Below are 27,574 nucleotides of genomic sequence, written 5' to 3'. Positions count from 1 at the left end.
GATCTTCTAATAAATATGGGACAAGCCTTCGAAGCCCCTGTGGTTAAAAAGAAAAAGTCATTGCGGTGAGACCAGTTCAAAGTGTAAGTAAGCCACACTGTTTATTTCCCTCTGTGGTATGGATGAGACGAGCCACCCACCAGGACCTCTGACATCTGGTAGGGGTGTGTCCTTTGCCTCAGACCCCAGCTCAGCTCACAGTGACCTTCAGGGGAAGCTCTGGTCCCCGGGGGGGAGGGGCTGCCATGGCTGTGCACCTGTGGATGCTGACTGGGGTGCAGTGGGCTGGCCTCAGCCCTCCCCTGCACCCTCCCCAAACCTGACTCCATTTAATACATAAGGAAAATGAGCTTCTCCAGGGGGCGTGGGGGGACATCGCCTGACTTAGACCAAGACTTCAGGGAGCCCTGGGAAGGGCCTTGAATGCCATGTAGTTAATGCGTTAGTTTCCAGGTGGGAAAACTGAGGCTCATGACATTGCCATGATTGCAAAGCAGAGAGCTGGTCCTGGGGCCTGGAGGCCTGAGGTCAGGCCACGGTCAGCTGTGTGGCCTCAGCACTTGGACTCTTTTCTGGAGGATTCTGGGCTCCTGAGCTTAACGGTCTTCCCAAGACCCGAGGGCAGCCTTGAACCTGTCTGCCAATGAGGCCAGGGATTCCCCCGAGGAAACCGAGAGAAATGCAGAGCAGCACATGGGGACAGTTCCAGAAGGGTGACAGGGCCCAGGGAGCTGAGTGAGGGACACTCACCCTTGACATCAACTAGCTCTTTAAGGAAAGAAGCCACTGAGGGAGATGTGTGGGACAGACGTCCCCGGGGAACACTTCACCTGGGTGCCGCGATGTGTGAGGATGGGGTGGGGGGATGGGCTGCCCCCAGATTAACGCGGTGGGGGTGGGGGAAAGGCTGGGCCCACGGGGGACAGGCTGGACTCCAACCGGCGGAGTGACCTCTACTCGGATGACTCCTTGGGCACATATGCCACATTGTCGTAGGCGGGGGGCGGAGAGGCTGCGGGGCTGGGGATGTTGAAGTCAGCGCTGAAGGCGTTGGGCAGGAAAATCACAGGCTGCAAAGAAAGAACCCCCGACGGTCCTGGAGGGCTCTGGTGCCTCCGGGCGGTGTTGCAGCAGTGCCCCCCTGTGGTCATTCTGAGAACAGCGCCCTAGTAATGAATTCCGTAAGGGAATAATAGGCTGACTCACCGGCTCCACTAATATTTCAAAAATATTTACGGGGGCCGATGAGGCGTTGGGAGTGCAGCAGTGAACAAAAGAGACAAGAGTCGCCTTTCTCTAGGAGCTAAAGTTCTGGCGTTCTTTCTCCCTGGGCGGCCCCTGCCCCGGTTCCCTCCCTTGGGTGTTCAAGGTTCAAGGCCGACCCTCCGGATTAGTTTCCCTCCCTGTGAGCGCGCACTCCTCCGCGCAAAGCCTTTCAGTGGCCTCACCTCCCAGTTTGCACAAAGCCACCTCCCAAGCAGCACCCCCGACCCTACGGCCTGCCTTTCCCGCCTGAGGCTGCCTTTACTCCACCAACGCCCTACCCGCCCCCCCCCCCCCTTCCTGTCTTCACTGTCCTCCAGATTTGGGGAAGCTAAGCTAATTTCCCCCTGAAGCGCGCTGCCCTCTGTGATGCCCCTGTCTGTGCCTCACGGCCTGCGAACGTCTCTGTGCACAGTACTGCCCTCCAGGACTTCCCCGGGCTCTGCAACCAGGCTCCCAGAGCCGCTGGTCCCTTGGTCCTGGCGCCCCCTTGCGGTCGCGAGGAGAATAGTTCCATCCTGCCCAAAGACTTCGCTGGGTCCCCAGATGTGCAAGAGTGGGGTGGCGGGGAGGCGCAGAGGGGAGGAAAAGGGACTCGTTGCCGCTCCCAAGTGCTTTCCCGAAGGAAGAAGGAAGAGGCTGGAAGCAGAGCCTTCCCAGCCAACAGCCCTCCTCAGAGGCCCCGGGTGGGGTGGGCGGCTGGGGGTGGGGTACTCACCGTGTTGGCTTGAGCGCGGGTGGCTTGACACCCGAAGTGGGTGGCAATGACCGCAATGAAGAACTCCAGGATGGTGAAGATGGTAAGCACGGCCAGATAGCCCCTGCCCACATCCTGGGGACCACACCCACAGTCAAGGCAAGCCCGGGGCTCTATGGGAGGAAGGGCCCCAGGGGGACGGTAACTTGCCCGGGGTCCCACAGCCAGGCTGGCAGAGCTGGAGCTGGAGCTGGAGCTGGAGCCAGGCCTCCTGCCGTGCGTCCTGTGCCCTCCCCTTCCCTCCGCGGGGCTGCCCCTCCGTGTCCCCAGGCCTGGGAATGGGGTCACGGGGTCTATGCCCCCATGGGGTCTGTGGGGACTGACAAACTCCGCCCAGGCCCAGGGCTCACTCTCGCCTCCCCCCACCTCCTGGATGTGGCTCTCCCATGCTCTCCACTCCGGGCGGGGGGGGGGGGGGGAGGGGGGGCGTCTGACAACACACCCAGTTAGTGACACCGAAATCCATGAGCAGAATGGCTGTCCCCGCAAAGGCCGCCACGGCGCTGAGAATGTTTGTCCCCAGGCTGCTTCTCACCTGCAGGAGGGAGAGGAGCAGAGGGAAGAGGCCAGGAGGAGAAGGGACAGAGGAAGGGGCAACAGCCCTCCCGCCCCCGCCTCCCTGGGCCAGGGCTCAGTGGCCACCCTGCCACGCATGCGTTTCTGACCCCTCTCCCTTCTCCGGTGCTCCTCCCACGCCTCAGGGTCGCCCTGGCGCTTTCACTGTGGGCGGGGTCTCCAGCAGGGTCCCTGCCTACCCGCGCGGTGCCCGCCCCCCAGGCCTGTGCCCTGCGGGCGCAGCTGCCCCAGGAGCAAGAGTCAGGGAGGCCCTCTGCTGTGGACACCGAGGCCCAGCTGGGAGGGTGATGGGGTCGCTTCCGTGAGATTCCACACTGCAGACCCCAGGGCGCAGGGGGCAGGGGAGAGTCTAGGGGCAGGTGCTGAGGTGAGGGTAGGCCAACCGCTCACGGGGAGGCCCCGGGCTTCGGGTCAAGGGGATGTCTGGGTGGTCCAGACGGTCACTCAGGGCTCACCCTCCCTCGGCAGCCAAAACCTGATGCTCTTTTGACCCAGCAGCTGGAACCTTCTGGCTGCATTGCCCTGGCCTTACATCGGGGGATTGGAACTGTGGGACCCACTCAGGTTCAAAGATCCCTGACTCTTCTTTTGCTTTTCTTTTCTTTTTTTTATGCCATCGAGGAGGTCATGGGGCCCTGAGTGGCCTCACGGGAAATCAACGAATTGGTCAATTAATCCAACCAAGTGCTGTTGAGTATGTGTTGCAGCCAGATGCTGTCAGAGGCGCTGTGAGCGCAGAGACAAGTCAGGTCCCTGAGCTCCTGGACTTCACAGCCTGAGGGTCCCCGAGTCCAGTCCTGCCCGGTTGTGACCTATTCTCCACCTGGCCCAGCACCGGACGGCTCCCGAGAGTCCAAATAGGACAATGGGTCCCTGCTTCTGCTCGCAGTGGCCTCCCTTAAATAAAGGCCCTTAAAATAAATCCCACAGTCTCCTTTAGGCCCTGATTCGTCTCCCTCCCCTCACCCTCTCTGTTGTGTCCTCCCTCTCTGCCTCCTTCATCTCTTATAATCTGCCCTGGCTTCTGTCCCCACGGCCAGCCTCTTCCCCATGGGATACTGGTCCCCGGGCTCTTCTGTGGCTATCTCCCTCTGAACAGCGAGCTCGGTGGCACCTGCCCCAGGACCCTAGACTGTCCGGGCTGAGCGGAATGACACCCGTTATTCCTCCCCCTTCTCCCCCCGCCCCCCCTGCCCCGCTTCTTTGTGGCGCTTTTCACGATCTGTAACTACTTACAGATCTGTAACTGTTACCAGACTGTCTGTAACTGTTACCAGACACTGGAGTGTAAGTCCCAGGAGGGCAGGGCCTTGGCCTTCCCTGCTGTGCTGAGCCTGGAGCCTGCTGGCTGGATGCGCTCCCCTGCAAAGCCCACATCGCCTCCCATTGCCCGCAGAGGGGTCCCAGCCACTACCCATGACGACCAAGCGCGTCTCTCTGTCTGATTTCTTTCCACGTGTCTCTCCGTCTGATTTCTTTCCACTTGTCTCCCCAGACCTCTGCCCCGGTCTCGTGGAGCCACACATGGTTTCCATAGCAACCCTGTCCAGGCCTTCTCCTTGTCTTCTCATGCTTTTCCCGCCGCCGGATTTCTAAGTCCTCCCAGCCCACCAAGGCCTCGCTTAGCCTCCTCCTCTTCCAAGAGACCTTTTCTCTGAAGGGCCATGAGCACTCCGTCTGTGGACCCTCACTTGCTGCCCTGTATTGTATGTCGAAAGTGTATCTTGCTTGGTTCCTCCTGTCCTGTGTCTGTGCTGTCTGGCTGTCCTCGGGCACTGGGCACTCAGCAGGCCCCCAGGGAATGTTTGTTGAGTGAGTGAATGGACGGGAGGGGCAGAGTGGAGAGGACTCAGCCGTGGCCCCGGGTCCCCCATTCAGACTTACGAGGCAGCTGGTGTGGTTCTTCTCGGCTGCCACGGAGAGGGACCCTGAGATGACGAACTGTGTGGAGACGAGGGGACCCCGGTGAGGCTTCGGCCGGGACACGGGGCAGGTCACACCATGCCTGGGCTCTGTCAAGGCCGTGGGCACCAGGGCGAGGGCAGCGGCCCCTTGGCTGTCACCTTCCCTGCCTCCCGGCCAACAACCTTGGGATCTCTCTGTAAGGGTGTCCCCTGGTTACTAGGGGCCTGTCCCGGGAAATAGGGCGGTAGCTGGCAAGGTGAATGTTTTCGAGGGACATCATTCACATCTCATGCAAATCTGGCTCTCTCTAAAGGGGGAATTGTTGCAAAGTGATGGTCACCATTTGCTGGTAATTAGCTCCTACTCGCGTTAGTTTTTGATTTCCTCAAACTAGAGGACAGGCAGGGCCAGGACTATGCTTTTCAGACGAGGACGAGGACGCCAGGCCTGGAGACTGAGTGACTGACTCCATGGTGACCCACAGTGGTGCTAGGATTCAGACCCCACTGGCCTCACTCCCAAGTCTGCACGCCCCCCCCCCCCCCGGGGCACCTGGGAGACTCCCGTCTCAGATGGGGCTATGTAAACCCTGAAGTGCTCTCTTGACGTTCGAGATTGCCCACTGGCCACGTGCTCCCCGATTCTGCTGCAGGAGTGGACGGCCAGGCGGGCCTGGCGGGCTGTGAGCACAGGAATGGGCTGGGGTGGGGGGTGGGGGGTTCGGAGCTGGTCAGACTCCCAGGGGACGGAGCTCTTGCAGGGCTGGGACCCATGAGGGGGAGTAGAAGGGTTTCTGGGGGTGAGGCTTGGCATTCAGGTAATACCCAGGTGGTTAGTGCCCTTTAGCCCTGCGTCCCATCCTCTTGGCTCTTGGCTGGGAGCTTTTCCTAGGCAGGAGCGGCGCCTGGAGTAGGGTTTGCAGTTAGGAGCTGGATTTAGATTCAGGCCCCTTCCTCCCGGGGCGGCTGTGCCCCAGGGAATGTGGGAGGGGGCGGCTGCGGAGGTGAAAGGCGAGCCCCAGATGGCCCCCTGGCACTCACGCAGGCTCCTCCCCAGAAGGGGACGCCGCCTTCGATGAAGAGCATCCCCACGTGGCCGCGGCGGACCATGAGCAGCACGCTGCCGAAGCCCAGGTGGATGAGGCCGATGAGGATCTGGACGGTCTGCGGGAGCAGGCGCGGCTCAGCCGGGCGGGCTCCACACCGCCCCCTGCCGGCCGCGGGGAGAACCTGCGCTCCCCCCCCCCCCCCCCCCCCACCGTGATGCTTGGAACTAAACTCCGATTCTGCTCTTTTGAGGAGACATCCTTATAGCAACCATCAAGGACTGTCTTAAGGAGGAAAGCCAGCTCCCACATCTGAGGGCCCCCCCCCCCCCCCGCCTGTTGCCGCGTTTCTACGGATCTGCATCTGCTTTGTGCTCTGACCCGTGGATGTCCGGCATCCGGACAGCAACCGGATTGCCCAGCAACCGCTGGGTTGCTACCCGGTTTTCTGAGCTCTCGTTTCAATGGCACAACATTCCCTGCACCGGATGCCTCACCCTTTCCCTCCTCGTCGCCCTGCAGCCTGCAGAGAATATCTCCTTGAGCATCTCTCTCATTTCAGTGCCTGTCACCGATCCATTCCAGCTGTGTGCGGGGAGCTGACATCTGGACTCGGATTTGGGTTTTTCGAAGCTGATCCATTCCCAGAAGTAGGACGGGTTTCCCAAGGAAGGGGACATGTGGGCTTCTGGTAAGTTCTGCCACATTTTTTTTTTCCCCATACGTTTTCGGTAACGATTGAGTTCTAGAACGGAGCAGGGACGTTGAAGGCCACCCCCCGCCCCCATTCAACCTCTGCCTAACTCAGGAGCCCTTTCCAGCTCCTGGCTTCTTAATAGCACCCTCAGTGGGGAGGTGCCCACCACCACGCAAACCACTGTGGTCCGTTTACGGGCAGTTCTGACTGGGAGCAGATGACTGGGGAACGTTTTCTTCGGATCACGTGGAATAGGCATGTCTTTCCGTGTGTCAAGGATTTGGATATTTATAGGCACCCCCCCCCTTGGATATTCTCTCCTGTTCTCTCTTCAGCTGCACATCTTTCGTCTTTGAAGTTTCCTTATGTGGCACGGGGTCCCCGCCGCCAGCCCGGCTGTCCTCTGTGGGCTCTTCTCCTGCTCCTGGACACTCCCACCCCTGCCATTACTGCTCACGGAACACCAGCTACCTCCGGCCCCGTGCCCGTCCTCACTAAGCAACGTGCTGCGTGTTTTATAGACGTGGCCTCCTCGAATCCCAACACGGTGAGGTCGGTGTTATTATCCTAATTTGGAGATGAGGACACTGAGGCTCAGAGATGTCCAGCGACTTGCCTGGGGTCTCCCAGCGCTGAAGTGGCTGGCCAGCCACCTCGAAAGCTGGTGTTCGTCTACTGGTGACACTCCCAAACACCCATGCGTAGTTTCCACTCTCTGGGTTCTCCAGCAATGTGGATTTGTCTTGTTGGATTCCTTTGGAGGTCATGGGTTCCCAGGTCTCTCTGAGGCTTCGGGATTCCAGGGGCTGATGACCCCGTCTCCGTGCACGGTGTCTGGTCCCTTTGCACACCAGTGGACGTGGTGCAGCCTTTAGCGTAGAATCTCGAATTCCAGCTTGTTCAAGCCAGAGCTCCTGCGTGCTACAGAGCGGTGGGGTTGAAAACAGAACTGTACGGTCAGGCCATCCTGGGGTACAGGATGCCACTTAGCAGCTGGGTGGCCTCGGGCCAGTGACTTAGCCTTGATAAGCCTCTGTTTCCTAATCTGTCCGACGGGAGCCATGGTCACCGTCTCACAAGGTGGTGATGGGAATCTAAGGAGCCAGGGCCTGCAAATTCCATGCTCAGTGCGTGCCCGGGAGACGACAGCTGTCATCACCGCCGTCATCACCACCGCCATTGCCTCAGCTATGTTTACATCTTCCATTTGGGGGAACTGAGGCCAAGGGACAAACTGAAGACACTATATATGTATGTATGAGGATGAATATGTCTGCCTCTCTGCCTGTCCGTCTATCTACCTATTTGATATTTTCTTCCCGCCCGGAGACCAACAACTCAAGGCCATCTGAGATTGGCAAAGACCTCATGGGACATCTCTCATGGACCCGCAGGAGCTGCCCCCTGCCTACCTCTCCAGCTTCCACCTCCTTTCCCTTCTTCCTCTCCCCCTTCTCATTCCAGCATGTTAACCTTCTATTTCATCTTGAACGAGCCGCATGTGTTCCCACCTCAGGGCCTTTGCACCTGCTGCCCCCTCCACCTGATGAGCCCTTCCCCTTGCTCCCTGTGTTCCCGTGGCTTCGGCATCCAGGTTGTAGCCTCCCTGCCATCTCCCCACGGAGACCTGGCTGTCCCCCATCACTAGCGTCGTCCCTCCCACATCCGTCATTTTTTACCGAATTACCCTATTTGGAGTCATGTTCACCATTTCTTGGCTGGTGTGGTCTCTGTGAGCTCCAGGGGGGATGGGTCTGTCTGTCTGGTGCACAGGGGAATCTTCAAGTCCTCACTAAGTATAGATGGACCGCCTGCCCCTTTCCGAGGTGTCCGTGAGTGCTCCGGTGCTGGGACGCTCCCTCCCGGCCCTGTGCGCACAGGCCTCAGGTGGCCTGGGAGGGGGGTGGGGGGCGGGGGGTGTCTCCTTACCCCTAAAGCTTTGGGCTCTCCCGTCAGGAACGTCTCCGTCTCCGTGGGCCGCAGGTCGGACGGCTGGGTGGCCCTTGGGGTCTGTGCCCCCAGCGGCGGCTCCTCAAACTGCATCACCCCGGGAGGCTGGCACAAGGGGGTGGGCAGGATGGCTGGAGGCGGGCGGAGGCCGCCGGCGTCGCTGGGCGGGATGACGACGAACACGCCGTTGCTGGCGGGAGCTGCGGACATGGTGCTGGACGGCCTGGGCGACGAGGGCTCTGGAGAGAATGACGGTGCTGCTGGTTACACGTTTGCGGAGAGCCTTTTCGTGTGTAAACAACGTGCCTGCTCACCGCGGTCCCTGACGATGGCACCCGAGTCACCGACTGTCCTTGGTGAAGCTTCGCCCCCCAAGAAGTGAAGGGATGTCCTAGATCAAGGCCTCTAGGAGAGGCAGGGCCAAGACTTGAATTCCTGTCTCTGACCCCAGAGGCCCCGCTCTCAGTCTCTGTGCTGTGTTACAGGGAAAGGACCTTTAGGAGGACCGTGTACTTAAACCGCCTCTCTTCTCCAGAGAGGGCAAGTGACTTGCCCAAGGACACACAGCTAGTATGAGGCAGAGCTGATCTACCCACCCGCCATTTCCCGTCCCTCAGCTCGGCTCATGAGCTTGTGTAAATAATGCCCCTGGGTCATTTCTGGCCATGGACGCTTTCTCTCTGGCCACCCAAACAACTGCTATTTATGTAGCTGAGAAATGCATGCCTTATGGAAGCGCTGTGTGTGGTTGACCCGAGTGAACGCTTTGGGGAGAAGCACCCGGCTGTCAGAAGGTGATCTTACTCGGGCACAGAAGAGCGACCAGCGAATCTGCCAGATCACACAGTGACATTAAAAAGTCAGCCTTCTCATTGGATCAGTTGGTTCAGTGCAGGCTGAGGAGACAGAAGTCAGCGTTTGAATCCTGGCTGCTCTTGTTACTTGAGAACTGGGACAAGACGGCCACCTCCCCTTGCCTCGTTTGCTTATCTATAAAGTGGGGATAATACCACTATGACCAATCTCATAGGATTTGGCATGAATTAGATGAGATAATGCACACCAACTTGATTAAAGCCGTCTTTTAGACTGATGTGTTATAATGCTGTTTGCATAAAATGTTGTTTTTTTAATATTATGTATGGGGGCACCTGGGTGGCTTCATTAGTTAAGCATCTGACCTTGGGTCAGGTCATGATCTCACAGTTCAGGGGTTCGAGCCCCATGTCAGGCTCTGTGTTGACAGCTCAGAGCCTGCTTGGGATCCTCTGTCTCCCTCTCTCTCTGTTTCTTGCCCCTCCAACCCCTCAAAAAAAAAAAAACACATTTAAAAAAATAGATGTAAACAGGTCACGATGAGCAGTTAATTTTTTTTACCTCTTAAAAAATGTTTTAAAAATGTTTATTCATTTATTTTTGAGAGAGAGAGAGAGAGAGAGAGAGCGAGTAGGGGAGGGGCAGAGAGAGAGGGAGAGAGAGAGAATCCCAAGCAGGATGCATGCTGTCAGCATAGAGCCCGATGCAGGGCTCGATCCCACGAAGCGTGAGATCATGACCTGAGCCGATATCAAGAGTTGGATGCTTAATTGACTGAGCCACCCAGACGCCCTGAAAAGTTACTTGTAGTGCCTTATTTTCCTGTGCTCTGAGTGCTGTCACACCCTTTTCTCTGGGGGAGAGCCAGCACATAGACCAAGCAGCAAATTCTCTGTGGTTCTGCAAAGGCTCAGCTGACGAGGGCTCAAGCCTCCCTGTCCTGGGGTGACCGTGTTCGAAACACGTGTGTGTCTCCTGGGGAGCCTCTGAGCCACTTATTTGCGATGCGTCCGACCTACATCGGTGGACGGCGTAGGGCCTGCTGCACAGAAAACGGAGTGACGAGCACCCACAGGCTGTTACGCAAAGTTTTCCACGGCTGGAGGCACCCCGCCAAGGACTCAGATGCGGGAACACGGGGCAAACGTCTGCCGGTGTTTAGGGGGTGACGGAAGTCATCTGTCATTTCGAAAGGGCTTCCAAACTTGGCTCCCCGCACCCTGGGAGGAGTGACAATGTGCGGTGGCAAGGACCGAGCTGCACACCGGTTATGCTGTGACTTCCCCATAAAGCGCCCATTCTCCTGGGGCTCTCGTCCCTAGAAACTCACACTGAAATGATCATTACTAGATACGAAAACTGCTTAGAACGGGGCTGGCAAATGTCTGTAAGGAGTCAGACCGTAAATATCTTGGGCTCCGTGGGGCCCCAGGGCCTCTGTTGCAATCTCGAGGCTTCCACAGTAGCTTCAAGCGGACACAGGCCACACATGCCCGGACTCCATTTACCAAGACAAACGGGGCCGGATCTCGTCTGTGGGCTCCAGGTTGCCAACCCTTTCTCAGAACACTGCCTGGCATGGTGCCGGGCATAAGAAATGCTCAGTAAATTTTGGCTACTGCTTCAACTATTGTTGATATTGATCATTTGCTGTGCGTCGGCGCAAGATGTTGAACTGCTCCGAGCCAGTCTACGAGCCTACGAAACAGGCATAATGATGGGTGTGCACCTGCCTCAGAGTTTCATGGTGAGGCTGAAATGTGAACACGGATGGATAAGAGAGTCTTGGAAATTGGCAAAGTGCTGTGGGGGTGTCAGGCGCCCCTTCCGGGTTCCCGTTTCAAAGCAATGTTGGTACGATCCCATCTCATTGTGAATGTCTCTGGAACTTTCTAAACCAATTCACAGTGATGGAGCTCTATCCTGCTTCACGCTGCTGGCTACAAGGTTAACCAGAGCTTATAATAGATATATTTTTTAATAAAATTTTTTTATGTTTATTTGAGAGAGAGAGAGAGAGAGAGCATGAGCAGGGAGGGGCAGAGAGAGAGGGAGGGAGAGAATCCCAAGCAGGCTCCATGCTGTCAGCACAGAGCCCAGTGTGGGACTCGATCTCACGAACTGTGAGATCATAATCTGAGCAGAAATCACAAGTCGGATGCTTAAGCAACTGAACCACTCAGGTGCCCTTAGATTTTTTTTTTTTTTTTTGAGGGCTTACTCTTTTCTAGGCACTTCATAAGTGGTATTTCTTATCCTCAGAAGGATGCTTTGATAATTGTTGGAGGCTTATTCTACAGATGAGACAACAGGGGCTCTGAGCAGTAGAGGGATTGCCCCAGGTGACAAGGTTGCTAAATGGCAAAGCCAGCGTTCAAGTCCAAGTTAGCCCGTCTCCAAAGGCTGCCCGTGTCCCCCTGTTGCTGCCCCAGTGGCAGCCATGGTTACCGTTTGCTCGTTGTTCTAGCTTTTCCGATCTGGGCACCATATATTTGGTGTGGCCACATGACTTGTTTTTGCTAAATAAATGTGGTTGGAAGGACATTCACACACACGCAGCTTCTGGGTGGAGGCATTTAGGTATCAGGGAAAGACACCACAGGGCTCTTTTTCTCTTTGTCACAGTGACTAACAGTATCCCAGACAGAGGCTGCTCTCTGTCTGCCTGGGTCCCTGAGTGAGGACGACGGAGAGAAGAGCTCCCAGGGGACAGGAACACGAGGCAGAGATAAACCTTTATGGAGCTGTTTGTTACAGCAGCATCACCTAGCTTCTCCTGACTGTTACACTCTCGAGAAATGAATGTAACTGGGGGTCAGACGCAGAGCCCACGTCCTCCAAGGAGCCTAGCGTCTAAGAGGAGAAGCAAGAGAAGTTTGCCATTCAGTCCCACAGATGGCTAATGAGCATTTATCATGGGCACCAAATATAGGGGCTGAGAATACAGAGGTGAGTCAAGACTGACGTCCTGCCCTCACAGCACCTCGCAGTGGGGAGCAGGGCCAGTGCCGGGAGAGGTTGGTGGAGGGAGGTCGAAGGGATCTGGCCCCGGAAGGATGGGAGTCTGGGGCGAGGGGGACCGCCGGCCCCACAGGTCCTTGCCGTGTGGTGTGTGAACAAGGAACAGTGAGCCCTCTTCTTCCTCTAAGGGAGAGACAGTCCTGGGCTATTAGCTGTTTTAGAGATGAGGAAACGGAGGTTCAGAGAGGGTGAGGGTGTCTCCCAAGGTCACACAGCACCTCAGTGGAAGAACTGGTCTGGGCCCTGGACTCCTGCCTCCCTGGAGGAGGAGCTCTGACTTTGAGGAACTCGCTCACTCCCGGGTTTGGCCCCTGCCTTTGTCAGAGGGAGGGGGCCAGCGCTGGAGCCCCACTCCCTGGAGTGACGCTTCTAAAATGCTTAGAGTCTGCAGAGCAGCAAGCGCGTGCAAAACAACCGAGCGAGCGAGCCTCCAACCTTCTGCCTCCCCAAGGCAGTTCACTGGAAACCACCCGTGTTCTCGCCAGCATCTAGAAAGGATCGGAACACCCAAGAGCAGAGAAGGACAGGATCTTAGGGTAGAAGGACACAAGGTTTCAATGGAACAAACCTCACCGCTTTGTCTGTGGAACTGTCGCTTCACGGGGGACGGGGACGGTGAACACCCGTCCGGACACCCAGGGCAGGTTGTGGCTCGTGTAGGAGCCTTCCCTGGGGCTCCTCCTGGGTGCTGAGCAGCCCCCGGAAGGGAGCCAGTCGGAATTAACAACACGTCCCTGGGGCGGGAGGTGAGACCTCGCCCTCCTCCGGAGAAGAGAAAACACCTACAGAAATAGGGTCTCGGGTGCTAAGGCGGGCGGGGTGGGGCTGCCCGAGCACGGACACATCACATAGCTCCCGAGACTTGCAATCTCCCCTCTCTACCCACCCCTGCAGCCTTGGCCAGCACCTCGGCACCCTCAGGATGTGTCACATAGCTCCTGAGACTTGCAATCTCTCCTCTCTACCTACCCTTGCAGCCTCGACCAGCACCTCGGCACCCTCAGGCTGGGGGCCACCCCTCTGCTGCACCTGGGCCGTGCTGCCAGCTCTGTGACACCCAGAAAGAGAATTCTTCTTTCTTTGCCAACCGATCAGCCAGCTCGCCTAAACACTGTGCATGTGTGCCAAGGTCAGGCAGGTGGAAAAGAGGGAGAGTCATGGTCCCCTGCCTCCAGGAGTTTACAGGGTGCCCACCAGGGGACATGACTGCCTGTGACAGACGCAGAAGACACCTAGACATCACCAATAGGCAAGTTACGAGTGGCTGAATGAGCAGGGGTAGTGCTGGCCCCTCGTAGGCACTGTCCTTTACAGTTTGTAAAGAACTGTCATCTGTATGGGAGCCATGGACCTTTACAATAGCCCTGTGAGGTAATTGTTACTCAGCCCATTTTGCAGACCGGTACACGGAGGGTCAGAAATAGCGGTGTGGTCGAGAGGGACAGGCTGTGGACCTCGCCCTTGGGCATATTTGTCAGGGACGTTAAAACAGAGGTCTCCGCTGGGACCATGCTAGGGGCGAGCTATGCCACGGATGGCCCGGGTTGGGGGACTTGAAAAGCAGGGGGCCGAGGACCTGCTAGATGATGTCATACCTGCATCTGCAGGGTGGGGAGTGGAGACTGGGAGAGGATTTGGGAGGGAACATTTAGAGTGATCTGGGCACTGTGTGTTCACCTGGAGACAAGAATGACTGCCTGTTTTAGGGAGGCTTGGAGAAACTGATAGGCATCCCCTGCAATTTGGACCGGAGGGGGGAGCTGGGGGGGGGTTCCCAGGAGACGGGGGTGTCTCCATAGATCCCATAAGACCCCTCTGCAGAGAATCGGTCTCAGGGAGGGTGAAGCCAGCTGACTAGAGCAGCGGTCAGGTACCCGTCTCCCTGCCCCCTCCTCTCCTTCCCATTACCCAGACCCTGCCGTCCCCCAGCTGGGGGGAGGGGGAAGGAGGGGAAGCCGGTGGAAAAGCAAGATGCACCAAGTCCCCTTGTTACCTGCGGTGTGCAGGGCTGAGGACCACGCGCCCTAAATCTAGCCATGACGTGACACAAGACCGGCGCCCCCAGGTGGGCAAATTGGGGCTGATCGTCTCTTCTGAGAGCATCCAGAAAAGCCACGGGGCTGCCCTGATTCCCCCCGACACAGTCACTGTTTTTATAAGACAGGGTGCCCCACCTGGCGCCCAGCACAGGGCCGGTCCAGCTTCTCCTGCTGTTAACGACCTATTGAGTTAGATACTATCCTCCTTCCCATCTTGCTGGTAAGGAAACTGAGCTCAGAGACATCAAGTGAGGTGTCTGATCGGGGGCAAGTCACTTTTTCTTCATGAGTCTTAGCTTCCCCATCTGTAAAATGGGGCCAGGGGATGGTGGGTCCCTAAATCCCCTGCCAGCACTCGGATTCTGTGGCTCTGGAGCTTGGGGTGAGGTGAACGGTGCCCTGGCTGGGGACTGTTCTCCAGGACCCTCCGGGACAGGCAGGGGCCCAGCGGCCCAGCACATTCCACCCAGGAGGCGGGGCTCATTACCTGTCTCTTTGAAGATGAGCAGGTGGCTTACCCGGGGTCATCTGGTCTGGAAGGGGAACCGAGTGGGGGCACAGACCTAGGCCCTCTGACTCTACCCTCTGCTCTTCCCCAACTCCCTGCGGCCCCCACCTCGATCTAGGGGTCATACCGTTGGGGCAAGGGGTTGCCCCAGATGGCCTCAGCGAGCCCCAGGGCACTGACTGCACCAGCTTCCCTGCATCGATCCAATGTCCTTGGTCTTCGACCGCACTAACTCATGGACCTCACTGCCTTTGGCTGCAACCAGAGTCATAGACTGACCCTCCCCGCCCCCCTGCAGCCAGGACTTGTCTCGTGAGCATCTCAGGACATCATCTTTATTCACGAGGAGCCAGAAGCAGCTTTGCTCATTCACAGTTGGAACAGCATGGAGCGGTGTTACCAGCTGGAGGAGAGAGGCTCGAGAGGAAGAAGACTTGGGTAAAAATGTGCAGGAGCACATCTGGGGGGGGGGGGGCGCTGCACAACTAGGAGGAGGCCTCTCTGCCTAGTGGTGAAGGTCGTAGTGCCCAGGGTTAAGCCGGGAAGAATCCACCCGACCAGTCTACGAGCTCAGTCAGCTGCATGACCTGGTTGCTTAACCTCCCCGGGTCTCAGATTCCCCGTCCGTCAAATGCATGGCTACGATGTTGGTGGCAACGGAGGTGCTCTAGGCTTCCAAGGATGTCCCGTCCGCTTCCCCTGTCTAGATCCCTGCTTCCAGACCCCGCCACTGTCGACCAGGCAGGAATGTGCGCCTTCTAAGTCTGACCCTGTGGCATCGGGCTGCCGGGGTCGGGGTGGGGCTGGGGGGGTGGGGGTGGGGGGAAGGGGGGGGTCCCTGACCAGGCTCTTCCAATCCCAGCCCTCCGGGATCTGCCCCACTGGCCTGCAAAGGACGCCAGCAGATGCGTAACACGTGATGGAGGAGGGCGGGCCTCGCCGCTCCCCACAGCCTCCACCCTCCAGACCGGCCCACGCCCACCCCTTGGCCCCTCAGCAGGGTCCCGCTCTGCTCTGGGGCTCACACTCCCTGAAGACCTGTGGGCGGGGACAGCCCCTTCCCTTGGGTAGGCCTCCCTTCCCCCATCTATGAATGGGGGTCCGGACAATATTTGCCCTAAACCCCTTTCCAGCTCAGTTTCCCTGCACGTCCTTCTCTTTCCCTTGGAGAAGCAAAAGGGCAGGGTGCCTATGTCTGCGTCAGAATCATCTTTCTGCCCCACTTGGGGTGGAGAGGAAGACTCCATATCCCCAGAAGGATGATTAAGGTCCTAGGGTCTCCAGGGGATACCTGAGTCATCTCAGACTGGCTTTGAGAGCAGACAGATGTCCCTCCTTCACCCGCCACTGGGGGTCCTGAGCCGGCAGGTGCCGGTCAGCGGGAGGCCAGTAGTTCAGATGGGGCCCGGGAGGCAGCTGTCCTGCCCCCTCTTACTGCCAGGCGGGGTAAGAACCCCGGTCACAGCATTCTTGGCCCAGTGGTCTCTTCCTCAATCCCTGCGGGATCCGATGCCCCTGCGCCACTTCCCAGTATACGTCCCCTCCCCCCGGGACCAGGCAGCTGGCCGCTGTGCCTCGGGTACTCACCGAGCTGCCTCCTCCGCTCTGCCCGCGCCGCTCGCTCCCTGCTGCCTCTGCTCGCCTCTTCTGAGTTCACACATATTCCTGTGAAAGGCTTCCTATTCGCGTGGGGCTTGGAAACCCGCTCCGCTGGGGGAGTTGCTGCCTCTGGGAGGTTCTCAAGCCCCTCCTGGCTCTGAGCCCTCCACCCACCTGGCAGGGGCTGAGGAAGCTGAGGAATCGCCCAGAAGAGCGCTTAGTTCCTTCCTTCCGTGTACAGAAGGGGAAACCGAGGCCCAGAGAAGCAAGTGGCCTGCTGGGGTCCCACTGTTAGCACCAGAGCCGTGAGCGGGATCCACACTGGCCTTCACCCTCCTGCAGCGAGGAGGGACGCTCTGAGACTCACCAGGAGGCTGCCGGACTTCCTTCCCCTGAACTTGCCCCAGGTTAGATCAGAGAGGCCAGGTGCACAGCTTTCCAGCGGCAGGGGGCAGCGTGTGTGAGTGGAGGGGCGAGTATGTGAGCTGGTGGGGGCATGGGGATGGATGTGTGAGTATGTTTGCAACCTGTGTGTGTGAATGTGTACGTGTGAGCATGTATAGTATGCATGAGTGTATGTGAGTGTGAGCACATGTGATGTGTGTAAGTGAATCGGCATAAGTGTGCATTTGAACATGGGTACACGTGAGTGTGGGAATGTATGGGTGTGTGAACATGTTATGAGTGTATAAGGATGTGTGTGAGGTTGTGTGAGCGTGTTTGCGTGTGTGTGTGTGTGTGTGTGTGTGTGCGGACAGGGTGGTCTTCAAGTAGCACAGGCACGGAGAATTTGTGCATCGGTTTCTGGATTCAGGTTCATGTCACTATCACCCTAGAGGCCTCTGCAAAGTCAGGAGGACCACACGGGACCTATGGCATCAAGATGGCACGGGAGATGGTCGAAGGGCATAGCCTGGGCCAGCTCTCACTCAAACCAGGGACAGAAGTGTGACAAGTTGACTGAAAAAATGGCCCCAGTTCTCTACTGCTTCATGTATCCACACCTCTTGCAGCTAGAACTGGAGTCTGTTCTCCCAGAACCTTGAATCTGGGCTGCCTTGAGGCATCCTTTGCCAATGGAAAGAGGCAGACACGGCCATGTGCCGGTTCTGACCTGAGGCCTCAGGAGGCCTTGGCTCCTTCTGTTCTGTCCTGGAAATTTACATTTGCCACAGAACATGTCCAGGCTGGCCTGCTGGAGGATGAGACCCGGGCTGCAAAGCCAGTCTGCCCAGTTGTCCACACCGAGGCCCCATGCGTGTGAGAGAGTGCTGCCAAGGTCAGCAGGGCCATGTAGCTGACCCTCAGGTGAATGCAAACGCACTTGGGAATCCTGCCAAGCCTGGATCAGATCAGGAGAACTGATGCGCTGACCTCTAGACCCGTGAGCAAAAATAGATGCTGCTTGTGGTACGCCCATGAGGTTTCATAGTTGTTTGTTACACAGCCCTGTTGTGGTGATAGCTAACTGAAGCCATTCCTGTCTTTATGGTGGCCCTTTCATCTCCCACATCAGTGACCATAGGCCAGGGATCAGACAAGCTATATTGGCCCTCTAAGAACTAGAAATAGCAAGAGAAATGGAAGCTCCAGACTGAGCCCAGTGTGAAGCCCGACCCCATCCTCACCCACCACTTGGAGCTGTTGTCCCCGCTGATGACCTGTGGACAGCCCTGCTCTCTAGCAGAGTGATTCCTGCCCTTGCTTTTCCTTTTAGAAATGCTCCATTCTCTCCTGTTATTTGCCAGTTTTTAGAATAGAGGGTATGGCCTTTGGAAACCTCTAAAGGTGCCCTTTTTTTAAAAAAATTTAAACCCAAGTTAGTTAGCATGTGGTGTAATAATGATTTCAGGAATAGAATTAAGTGATTCATCACTTACATATAACACCCAGTGCTCATCCCAACAAGTGTCCTCCTTAACGTCCATCACTCCTTTAGCCCATCCACCCTCCCAACACCCCACCAGCAACCCTCAATTTATTCTCTAAGAGTCTCTTATGGTTTGTCTCCCTCTCTGTTTTTATGTTATTTTTCCTTTCCTTCCTTATGTTCATTTGTTTTGTATCTTAAATTCCACATATGAGTGAAATCATATATTTGTTTTTCTCTGGCTTATTTCACTTAGCATAATAACTCTAGTTCCATTCCCATTGTTGCAAATGGTGAGCTTTCATTCTCTTTGACTGCTGAGTAGTATTCCATTGTGTGTGTGTGTGTATATGTATGTATGTGTGTATATATATATATGTATATGTATATACATATATATGTGTATATATATACATATATGTGTATATATATACATATATATATATATATATATATATATGTATATATATATCACATCTTCTTTACCCATTCATTGGTTCATGGACATTTGGGCTCTTTCCATAATTTGGCTATTGTCGATAGTGCTGCTGTACCACACATTTAAAGAAGAGTTAACACCTATTCTTTTGAATCTGTTCCAAAAAATAGAAATGGAAGGAAAACTTCCAAACTCATTCTACGAGGCCAGCATTACCTTGATTCTAAAACCAGACAGACCCCACTAAAAAAGAGAACTATAGACCAATTTCCTTGATGAACATGGATGCAAAAGTTCTCAACAAGATACTAGCAAACTGGATCCAAAAATATTTAAAAGAATTATTCATCACGATCAAGTGGGATATATTCCTGGGCTACAGGGATGGTTCAATATCCACAAATCAATCAACATGATACATCACATTAATAAAAGAAATGATAAGAACCACATGATCCTCTCAATAGATGCAGAGAAAGCATTTGAGAAAATACAGCATCCTTTCTTGTATTTTCTTGAGAAAATACAGCATCCCCAAGAAAGTAGGGATAGAAGGATCATACTCATGATCCTAAAAGCCATATACGAAAGACCCACTGCCAATATCATCCTCGATAGGGAAAAAACTGAGATCTTTTCCCCTAAGGTCAGAAACATGACAGGGATGTCCACTCTCCCCACAGATACCCAACATAATGTTGGATGTGCTAGCCTCAGCAATCAGACAACACAAAGAAATAAAAGGCATCCAAATCAGCAAGGAGGAAGTCAAACTTTCACTCTTCGCAGATGACATGGTATTCTATGTGGAAAACCCAAAGCCTCCTCTCAAAAACCTGCTAGAACTGATCCATGAACTCGGCAAAGTCACAGGATATAAAATTAATGTGCAGAAATCAGTTGCATTTCTATACACCACTAATGAGACAGCAGAAAGAGAAATCAAGGAATCGATCCCATTTACAATTGCACCAAACCCTGTAAAAATACCTAGGAATAAAGGTGACCAGTTTTAAAAATACCACGACTAGGAGGCCATGTATTTCAGCTCATCACAGGCATTGTTTTGTGATTCTTATTGCTGTTGTCATTATTCTTGATTTTCAGATTATTCCTTTTTTGGCCAGTGGGAGCCCCTTCTAACTGGCTCTGGCATCCTTCTGAGATGATCGCTGTGGCCACTGGCTGTTTCCTCTTTCTGGTCCAACGTATTCCTATACTTTAGTCCATTCTTCAAGGAGACCTGCTTCTTTTTATTTTATCTTATTAATTTTATTATTTTTAAAAAGTTTATTTACTTTGAGAGAGAGAGAGAGAAAGAGAGCACATACACGCATGAGTGGGGAAGGGGCAGAGAGAGAGGGAGAGGTCAGAGAGGGAGAGAGAATCCCAAGCAGGTGTCTCGCTGTCAGCACAGAGCCCAATGTGAGGCTTGATCTCATGAACCATGAGATCAAGACCTGAGGTGAAATCGAGAGTCGGATGCTTAACCGACTGAGCCACCCAGGAACCCCAGCCCTGCTTTTTGGCAGGAAATGATATTTAGAGGCTACAATCTGAACATCAGGTTATTTATCAAGTTGAGTTGTTATTGTTTCTAGTGGGCTTTCAGTGAGGAGAGCTATTTTTTCATGGTGAGAAATAAAATATGCTTTTGTATTGCTTTCTTTTAAAAATTCTTTTAAATGTTTATTTTTGAGAGAGAGAGAGAGACAGACTGAAGTGGGGGAGGGCAGAAAGAGAGGGAGACACATAATCTGAAGCAGGCTCCAGGCTCCGAGCCCGATGTGGGGCTCAAACCCACGAGCAGTGAGATCATGACCTGAGCTGAAGTCAGACGGTTAACCAACTGAGCCACCCAGGTGTCCCTACTTTTGTATTTATAATTCAAAATTTGTTTAATATTAGAAGGAAAGTGCCTGACTTTTGAATATTTAGGTTTTCCCAGTGTTTAACTTCACTTTTTGGGTGTATAGTTCTATGTAATTTGGTCACAGGTGTGGATTCATGTCCCTGTCACCACAATCAGGACGCAGAACTGTCCCATTGCCACCAAGATGCTCCCTTTTTTGGGCCATTATTACAGCCTCCTTCTAAAATTTTTTTAATGTTTTAATTTTATTTATTTTTGAGAGAGAGAGAGAGAGAGAGAGAACGTGCGTATGAGTGTGGGGGAGGAGCAGAGAGAGAGGGAGACAGAATGGAAGCAGGCTCCAGGCCCTGAGCTGTCAGCACAGAGCCTGACACAGGCCTTGAACCCACAAACCATGAGATCATGACCTGAGCTGAAGTCGGACGCTTAACTGACTGAGCCACCCAGGCACCCCACTCAGCCTCCTTCTAACCATAACCCCTGCAACCACTAATCTGTTCTCCATCTGTAATTTCACCACTTTGAGAGTGTCGTATACATGGGCTCATACAAGTTGCAATCCTTTGGGATGGGCTTTTTCAAAACTCATGATATGCCTTTGAGATCCAAGCTGCGTGTATCCACTGCTTGCTCCTTTTCGTTGCTGAGAGGTATTCCACTGGACGGGTAAGGTAGCTCCAGCATTCATCCAGTGAAGCACATTTGCATCACTCGCAGTTTTTGGTTATTTGAATAGAGCTTCTATGAGCATGTGTGTCCAGGATTTTGTGTGAAAATAAATCTCACGTTCTCTAGGATAAATACCCAGGACAGAGACTGCTGAGTCACAGAGGAAGCATGATACAGAACTTCGTAATAGTCCAACAAACTGTTTTCCAGAGTGGCAATGCCACTTATATTCCCACCAGCAACGCATGCGATTTCCAGTTGCTCCTCACTCTCATCAGCACTGGGCATTATCAGTATATTTTATTCCGTCCATTCTAGTAGGCTTGTGGTGGTGTCTCATCATGGCGTGGTGACTGTGTTGAACATCTCTTCAACTGCTTATTTGCAATTCTATATTCTTTAAGTGCCTGTTCAAATGTTTTGTCCATTTTGTAAGTGGATGGTTTGTTTTCTTGCCATTTGTTTTCTTTACCATTGAGTATTTGTTTTCTTACCATTGAGTGTGGAGAATCCTTTATATATTCTGAAACATTGCTATATTGATAGGAAACTACACAGCATCAGGAGCTCTTTGTACTTCGTTCCACTGACTTTGTCATGGTGGGACTCTGGGTGAGTTATTCTCTGCGCCTCCGTTTCCTCATCTGTAAGTTACGTTTTGGGGATTCCACAAGACAGCAGGGGTAGAGAGTTCCTTTATTGTAAGATTTCCTGCTGGATGGTGAGCTCTAAGAGGATGGGGGCCATGTTGGTTCTGTTCCATTTTGTACCCGGGATGATGCCGCACCAGGGGAGACTGATGCACAGCATACTGGTTACTGTAATAAGGAAATGCTTTCATTCTTGTCACCCTGGGCCCCTGAGACCTCCAGACTCATCTGTCCAGTGGTTAGGCCCTCTCACTTCCTCTTGATCCAACAACTAAAGGACTAATGCCTGGCCAGAGCCGTGCACCTCCAGAACCCTGTTCCAGCACTGAGGCCTTTGCTTATCCAAATTTGTTGGTGCCATTGATGTATCAGTTGTTAAATATTTGGATTTTCACCTGGGTGTACCCTTGGCATATAGCAAGTACTGAACCCCTATCTATACAAGATGACAGTATCTACGTGGTGCCCAGCACATGGTCGTGTGTCCCTCTCCTCCTCTTTCACTGTCCTGGCAGTGGTCTGAATCAGGGATGCAGCCCAGGGGCTGCTTGGGGTGCAGGTCTTGAGTAAGGATGACGAAGAAGGTGTAGCCTTGAGCTGGCATTTTGGATCCCCGCCTCCAAGTTTTCCTCCCTGGTGGAGTGAGAATAGATTCCCCCAGGGGTTCCTCCCCCCACCCTCCCTAGCACCATGTCCAGGCACTGCTCTCAGGCCAGCAGTGCTGCTTCCCTACCTGTGGGGTATACATGGGAACTGAAACCCTTTAGAGAAGAAAGGAAGCAGAAGGAACTGGAAAACAGGGGTGCTCAAAAGAGCTCTGGGGTGTGGGCCTGTTTTGTGTCCACTGCTCTGTGGCTGAGGCTCAGAGAAGGATTTTTCCCTGAGTCTCTGTTTCCTCACCTGTGAAATGGGCTGAGAATACCTACCTGGATTATTGTCGGGGACTAAATACCCAAGCTCTGTGAAACGTAGGTGCCGCACACATATTAGGTGCCCATCCCCCTTGCCCTCCTAGCCCTCTAGCTCTTGGATTAGAATGGTGTCTGGAAACACACTCGAAGGGGTCCATGGCGGTCACAGGGTCCTCTGGTGATTGGTGACAACAGTGTGTCACCCAGAAGTCCTGGCCTGGGGGGCTCCAGGCTCTCAGGTGTGATAGGATGGGGTTTAGCTCTCCATGCATTGCGCTGCCCACTCTTCTTTACTCCTGGTAGAAAAGAAATGCCTGAGCATCATTATTGATTGAAGTTCTTTGAGGAGAAGATACCACGTTAGCAAGAGAAAGGTTGTGGGTCCTCTCCTCGATGCGTCAGTTGCAAATCATCCTGGAGTCTGTAAGGAACCCTGCTGCCCTCTTGCGTGGCACCAGGAATATAGTTTCCAGCATCTTGACCTTGTCCCTGCTCGTAGACTAGAGCCAGGGCTCTGGAGGAGGGTAGAGATGAAGGGGCGCCTCCCACAGCTGACTGTCGATGGGGTGAAAGGCACATGCGGGGGCCCTGTTAGTCCATAGGGCTTCTTTGTGCCAATGGGGAAAGGTACCTCTTGTCAAGGAAGAGTCGTGCTTTAAATTAGCATGTATGTCTTGCACATTGGATAGCTCGCCCTTTGGGGTGGGGGTGGGGCATGATTCCAGAGCTCCGGCAGGCGGCGTGTGTGTCCATTTCCCTCTTCCACTCATCCCCCCACGAGTGCTGGCCGCAGTGTGCGCACCCCCTGCTGCTCCCTCTGCTTCTTGGGGGTGACAGCGTGCCTGGGGAAGGGGCCGGAGCTGGACCTCCAAGCGCTCCGTGGCCGAGGCACCACTTTAGCAGTGATCTCTATGGTGCGTACACACCAGGAGCTCGGGGGCAAATGCACCCTGCAGTTCGCCAAGGTCAAAAGATGCCTAGAGCCCAGGGGACATTTTTATGAATTAAAAAAAAACCCCAAAGACATCAATAACAAACAGAAATGAAGCTGAGGAATAAAGAAGGGAGAAAATGGTTGTTCATCTGGGCCCAGCAATGGTGTTAAGGCCATGGGCACGGAGGTTTCAGGGAGAAGGGGAGATTTCTGCTGCAATGGCTCCTCCTTGGTGCTGAAATGGGCATCCTGTGTCATCTATTGCTGGACAAAATGAGCTACACCTTCGGGGTGTTTTACCACTGGAGCGTCATTGGGGAAGGAAGGGCTGGCAGGGCCTGTAATGTTGGCCAGGCCAGTGGTAGGGTTGTTGGCTGGGTTGGCACTGAATATGGTTGGAATTGTCTGAAAGGCAAGGATCTGAGGCCATCACCTTCCTCTGGTGTAAATTGTAAAAATGGCCACAAATTCTTCCCTTCCCTGTTTCCGTGTCTTTGGGTGGACCTTCCCTCCTGGATGCTGGGCTTGGACACGTAACCTTCTTTGGCCAACGGAACAGTGGTGAAAGTGTGATGCAAGCAGAGACCTGGAAAGCGTTTGCGTGTTGGGGCTCATTCTGTCTTGTTGCTCCTTGGACTACTGAGGCTGCCTTGTAAAGAAACCCGGGCTCGCCTGCTGGACAAGGAGAGACAAGCGGACCAGTTGTCCCTGTTGACAGACAAGCTTTCCAACCGCCAGACCTGCAAGTAAGACCATCTGAGATCCTCTAGCCACCGGCTAGTCATGGAGCTCACAGTAGGGATCAGCTGGGCTGGCCCAGGCCAGAGATCGGCCCAACAGACCCAGAGAATCATGAGCCACATAAGTTTTGGGGTTGTTTGGCAGGTAGCAAGGGCCAACTGACAGAGAAGTTGGTAGCTGGAAGTAGGGTAACAAAAATTGAATGCACGCATTGTCTTCGGGACTAGGTGGCAAGAGGGGTCTGGAGAAGCAGTGAGAGCCCTGCCGTGGAAGGCTGGATCCACGGTTACCCACGGTAGGCAGTGGTGGAACACTGTCCCGTTTTGGAAGACAGGAAATGCACGTGACAGCGTTTGGATTTGGCTGAGGAGACCATCAGGCAGAACATTGGGAACGTCAGCCGGTTGCTCCCGGAGGCGTATGACCAAGTACTGCAAGAAAGGGATCAGACGGAGAATTATTCAGTTTGCAAGTGGCAGTTACAGGGATATAGAGGGCCTGGAATTTGGTGGGTCAGGAAATCACATCATCTCTTGTTTCCTGGGTCCCCAATGTAGAAATGATACGCTAAGTAAAACTAGGCCTGAGAACAAAGATCACATCAAGGAGGGGTCCATACAGCTGTTGTTAGGGTCTTTGGAAGACTTGCACAGTGGTAGTGGGCCCCTTCAGCTAGACTCAGAAGCTTCTAAGAATCTTGGGTGCACGGACTGACAAAACCAAGTCCCCAAACAGATGTGGGTAGATCTTTAAAAGAGAATTTTTTTTTTTTTACATGTATTTATTTTTGAGAGACAGAGAGCAGGCAGGGGAGGGGCAGAGAGAGAGGGAGATGCAGAATCCCAAGCAGGCTTCAGGCTCCAAGCTGTCACCACAGAGCCGGACGCGGGGCTCGAACCCACAAGCTGTGAGATCACGACCTGAGCCACAGTTGGGTGCGAAACTGACTGAGCCACCCAGGTGCCCTGATGTGGGTAGATCTTAAAGAGAGGTGTGTCTAGGGGCTCCCGGGTGGCTTACTCAGTTAAGCGTCTGACTTTGGCTCAGGTCATGATCTCGTGGTTCATGAGTTCGAGTCCCGCGTCGGGCTCCGTGCTGACAGCTCCGAGCCTGGAGCCTGCTTTGGGTTCTGTGTCTCCCTCTGTCTCTGCCCCTCCCCTGCTCATGCTTGCTCTCTCTCTCTCTCTCTCTCAAAAATAAACATTAAAACAATTAGAAACAGGAAAAGAAAAGGATTCTAATAAAGAGCATATGGCCACGTGGGAAAAACCCAGAAGACTTGGCGAGTGTGGTGTCCTGAACGCCAAGGGAAGAGAGGCTCGAGAAAGGAGGGCGTGGCCGAGGGAATGAAATGCTGCTAATAAGTCAGGGAGGCTGAGGGCTGAGAACCTGCTTCAGATTTAGCCATGTGGGCATCACGGGGATTTTGACAAGAGAGGCTTTTGGTGAAGAGACGGAAAACCCCGACTAGAGTCAGTTCATGAGGGACGGGAAGGGCATGCAGACATGTTGTTCTGCAGACAACAGAGTTGCAGAAATTGTTCTGAAATCTTCCCCGTAAGGGGAAATGGAGAAACAGGGCAGCGTCTTTAGCTGGCTCTGGCATCAGAAGAGGGTTTCATCTTGCAGAGGGGAGAAATGACATGTCTGGGGGTTGTTGGGGGGGGGGTAATTGAGTAGCTTGTGAAAAGTGATGATGTGGATAAGAGTGAAAGGGAAGGTGGTAGCAGGTGCCGGGGGGGGGGGGCTGGGACATTTTCTCTGTAATAAATGGAGGGAAGGCAGGCCATGGTTTCAGCGAGGGCTTTGGTCAGGGCTTGTAATTCTCTTCCGAAGGCATTCATTACTTGGTGGAAACGGGAAGCAAGCTCTTTAGGAGAGAAGTGGGGAGGAGGTCTTGGGGTTTGCAGAGAGAAGGTAAGATACAAGGTTGTCGTCTAGAGGTCGGGAGAGTACAGACCAGGGAAGGAAACAGAATTGCTAGACGCGTTTTCAGGCACCAGGGAGGCAGCCGGTTGGGCTGAACCAGGGTTGGGGTTTTGCAGAGCAAACTGGGGTGGGAGGGGCAAGGGACTTGGGAGCTGTTGTAATGGTTGAGCCATGGGGGGAGTCTGAGCTGAGCCACGGGGAGCACGGAGTGGAGATGGTGAGAGGGTGGGAGCCTGATGGGCTGCAGGCCCCGTGGGAGCAGGAACTACAGGGCTTGGCGGTGAGCTGGAAAGCTAGGAGGTGGAGGTAGGCAGTAGTGACCGGGTTCAGGTGTGACCCTGAGAGTGGGTGACTGAGGCAGCGTGGAAGAAGCCATTATCAAGGGGAAGGAGGACTAGTTTCCATTTCTTTTCTGAGTAGGCTTCGCACCCAGTGCAGAGCCCAACGTGGGGCTTGAACTCATGACCCCCAGATCAAGACCCGAGCTGAGATCAAGAGTCGGATGCGTAATGGACTGGGCCTCCCAGACACCCCATAGTTTCCTTGTACTCAGTGGAAAGGGAGGTTGCAGAGAGGTGAGTCTTGCAGACATATTTCTCTTCTCCTCCTCTGCCTTATTGGGTTTGCCCTCATTTGTGTGGGGCTGATGGTTGGTGGAGGAAATCCTCTTTATGGCCATCTGGCTTATTTCCTGCCTGGACGTATTTTGCTGACTAATATTTGCTGAAACCAATCACAGAGTCCCATTAGAGATTGGCGGATGCACCCTGCTGACATTTATTTACTCCACTCTTTTTATTGCCTCCCATCCCTGGGGGGGGGGGGGCTCTGATTATCAAGGGCACAAGAGGACGGGTGGGTCAGAACTAATTCATTCCCACCATGAGCGGGTAGCTGGGGACCTCATGATTCTAGTACACAAAGGACAGTGACTGTTGTCATCACCATCACCACATGCTTCTCTTCTGTTCCGGGGCCAGCACTGCGGACATGGCAGGATGAGGTGGCCAAAGAGCAACGTCTTTGTAGGCAGGGGACATAGATTCAAATCCACCTCCCCCAGTTACTAGTGGTGTGGGCGTGGGCAAACGACCCTTCCTGAGGTCCAGATTTTCAGATTTCTTGTTCTTAAAACATAGTGCCCCTCTGTATCGTTTGTGAAATGAGATAATGCAGGTGAAAGGGCATGGAGCAGAACAGTTTAGTAGATAGTAAGGACTCGACATCAATTCCTTCTTTTTCAGAAGACTGAGTCTATCCGTAGATATTGTTGGGTACCTACATCCCCGTGCCGTGTTCAGTAGTAGTGGGTGAGGGATACTCTTTGATGGTAAAAGACTTCCGGCAGCCTTTGGACTGGCCCCACGGGGAGTCCTTTATGG

General features: G+C 54.1%; 1 protein-coding gene across 2 annotated transcripts; it reads right to left on the bottom strand.

The window, feature by feature from the left end:
* Window positions 1-105: 105 nt before the first annotated feature.
* On the bottom strand, window positions 106-8,403 carry MS4A15 (membrane spanning 4-domains A15). 2 transcript variants are annotated; one of them, XM_042958338.1, is made up of 6 exons: window positions 8,173-8,403; window positions 5,542-5,664; window positions 4,481-4,537; window positions 2,463-2,555; window positions 1,982-2,095; window positions 106-1,070 (listed from the first exon to the last, which is right to left on the bottom strand). In XM_042958338.1, exons 1-6 carry the CDS (start codon window positions 8,401-8,403, stop codon window positions 954-956), a joined length of 735 nt encoding a protein of 244 aa, XP_042814272.1. In that variant the 3' UTR covers window positions 106-953. The 2 variants fall into 2 exon arrangements, with proteins under 2 accessions (XP_042814272.1, XP_042814273.1); XM_042958339.1 differs by lacking the exon at window positions 5,542-5,664.
* Window positions 8,404-27,574: the final 19,171 nt, after the last annotated feature.

This window comes from Panthera tigris, chromosome D1, assembly GCF_018350195.1.
Source record: "Panthera tigris isolate Pti1 chromosome D1, P.tigris_Pti1_mat1.1, whole genome shotgun sequence".
NCBI lineage: Eukaryota > Metazoa > Chordata > Mammalia > Carnivora > Felidae > Panthera > Panthera tigris.
This window is presented reverse-complemented; position numbering and strand designations above follow the sequence as displayed.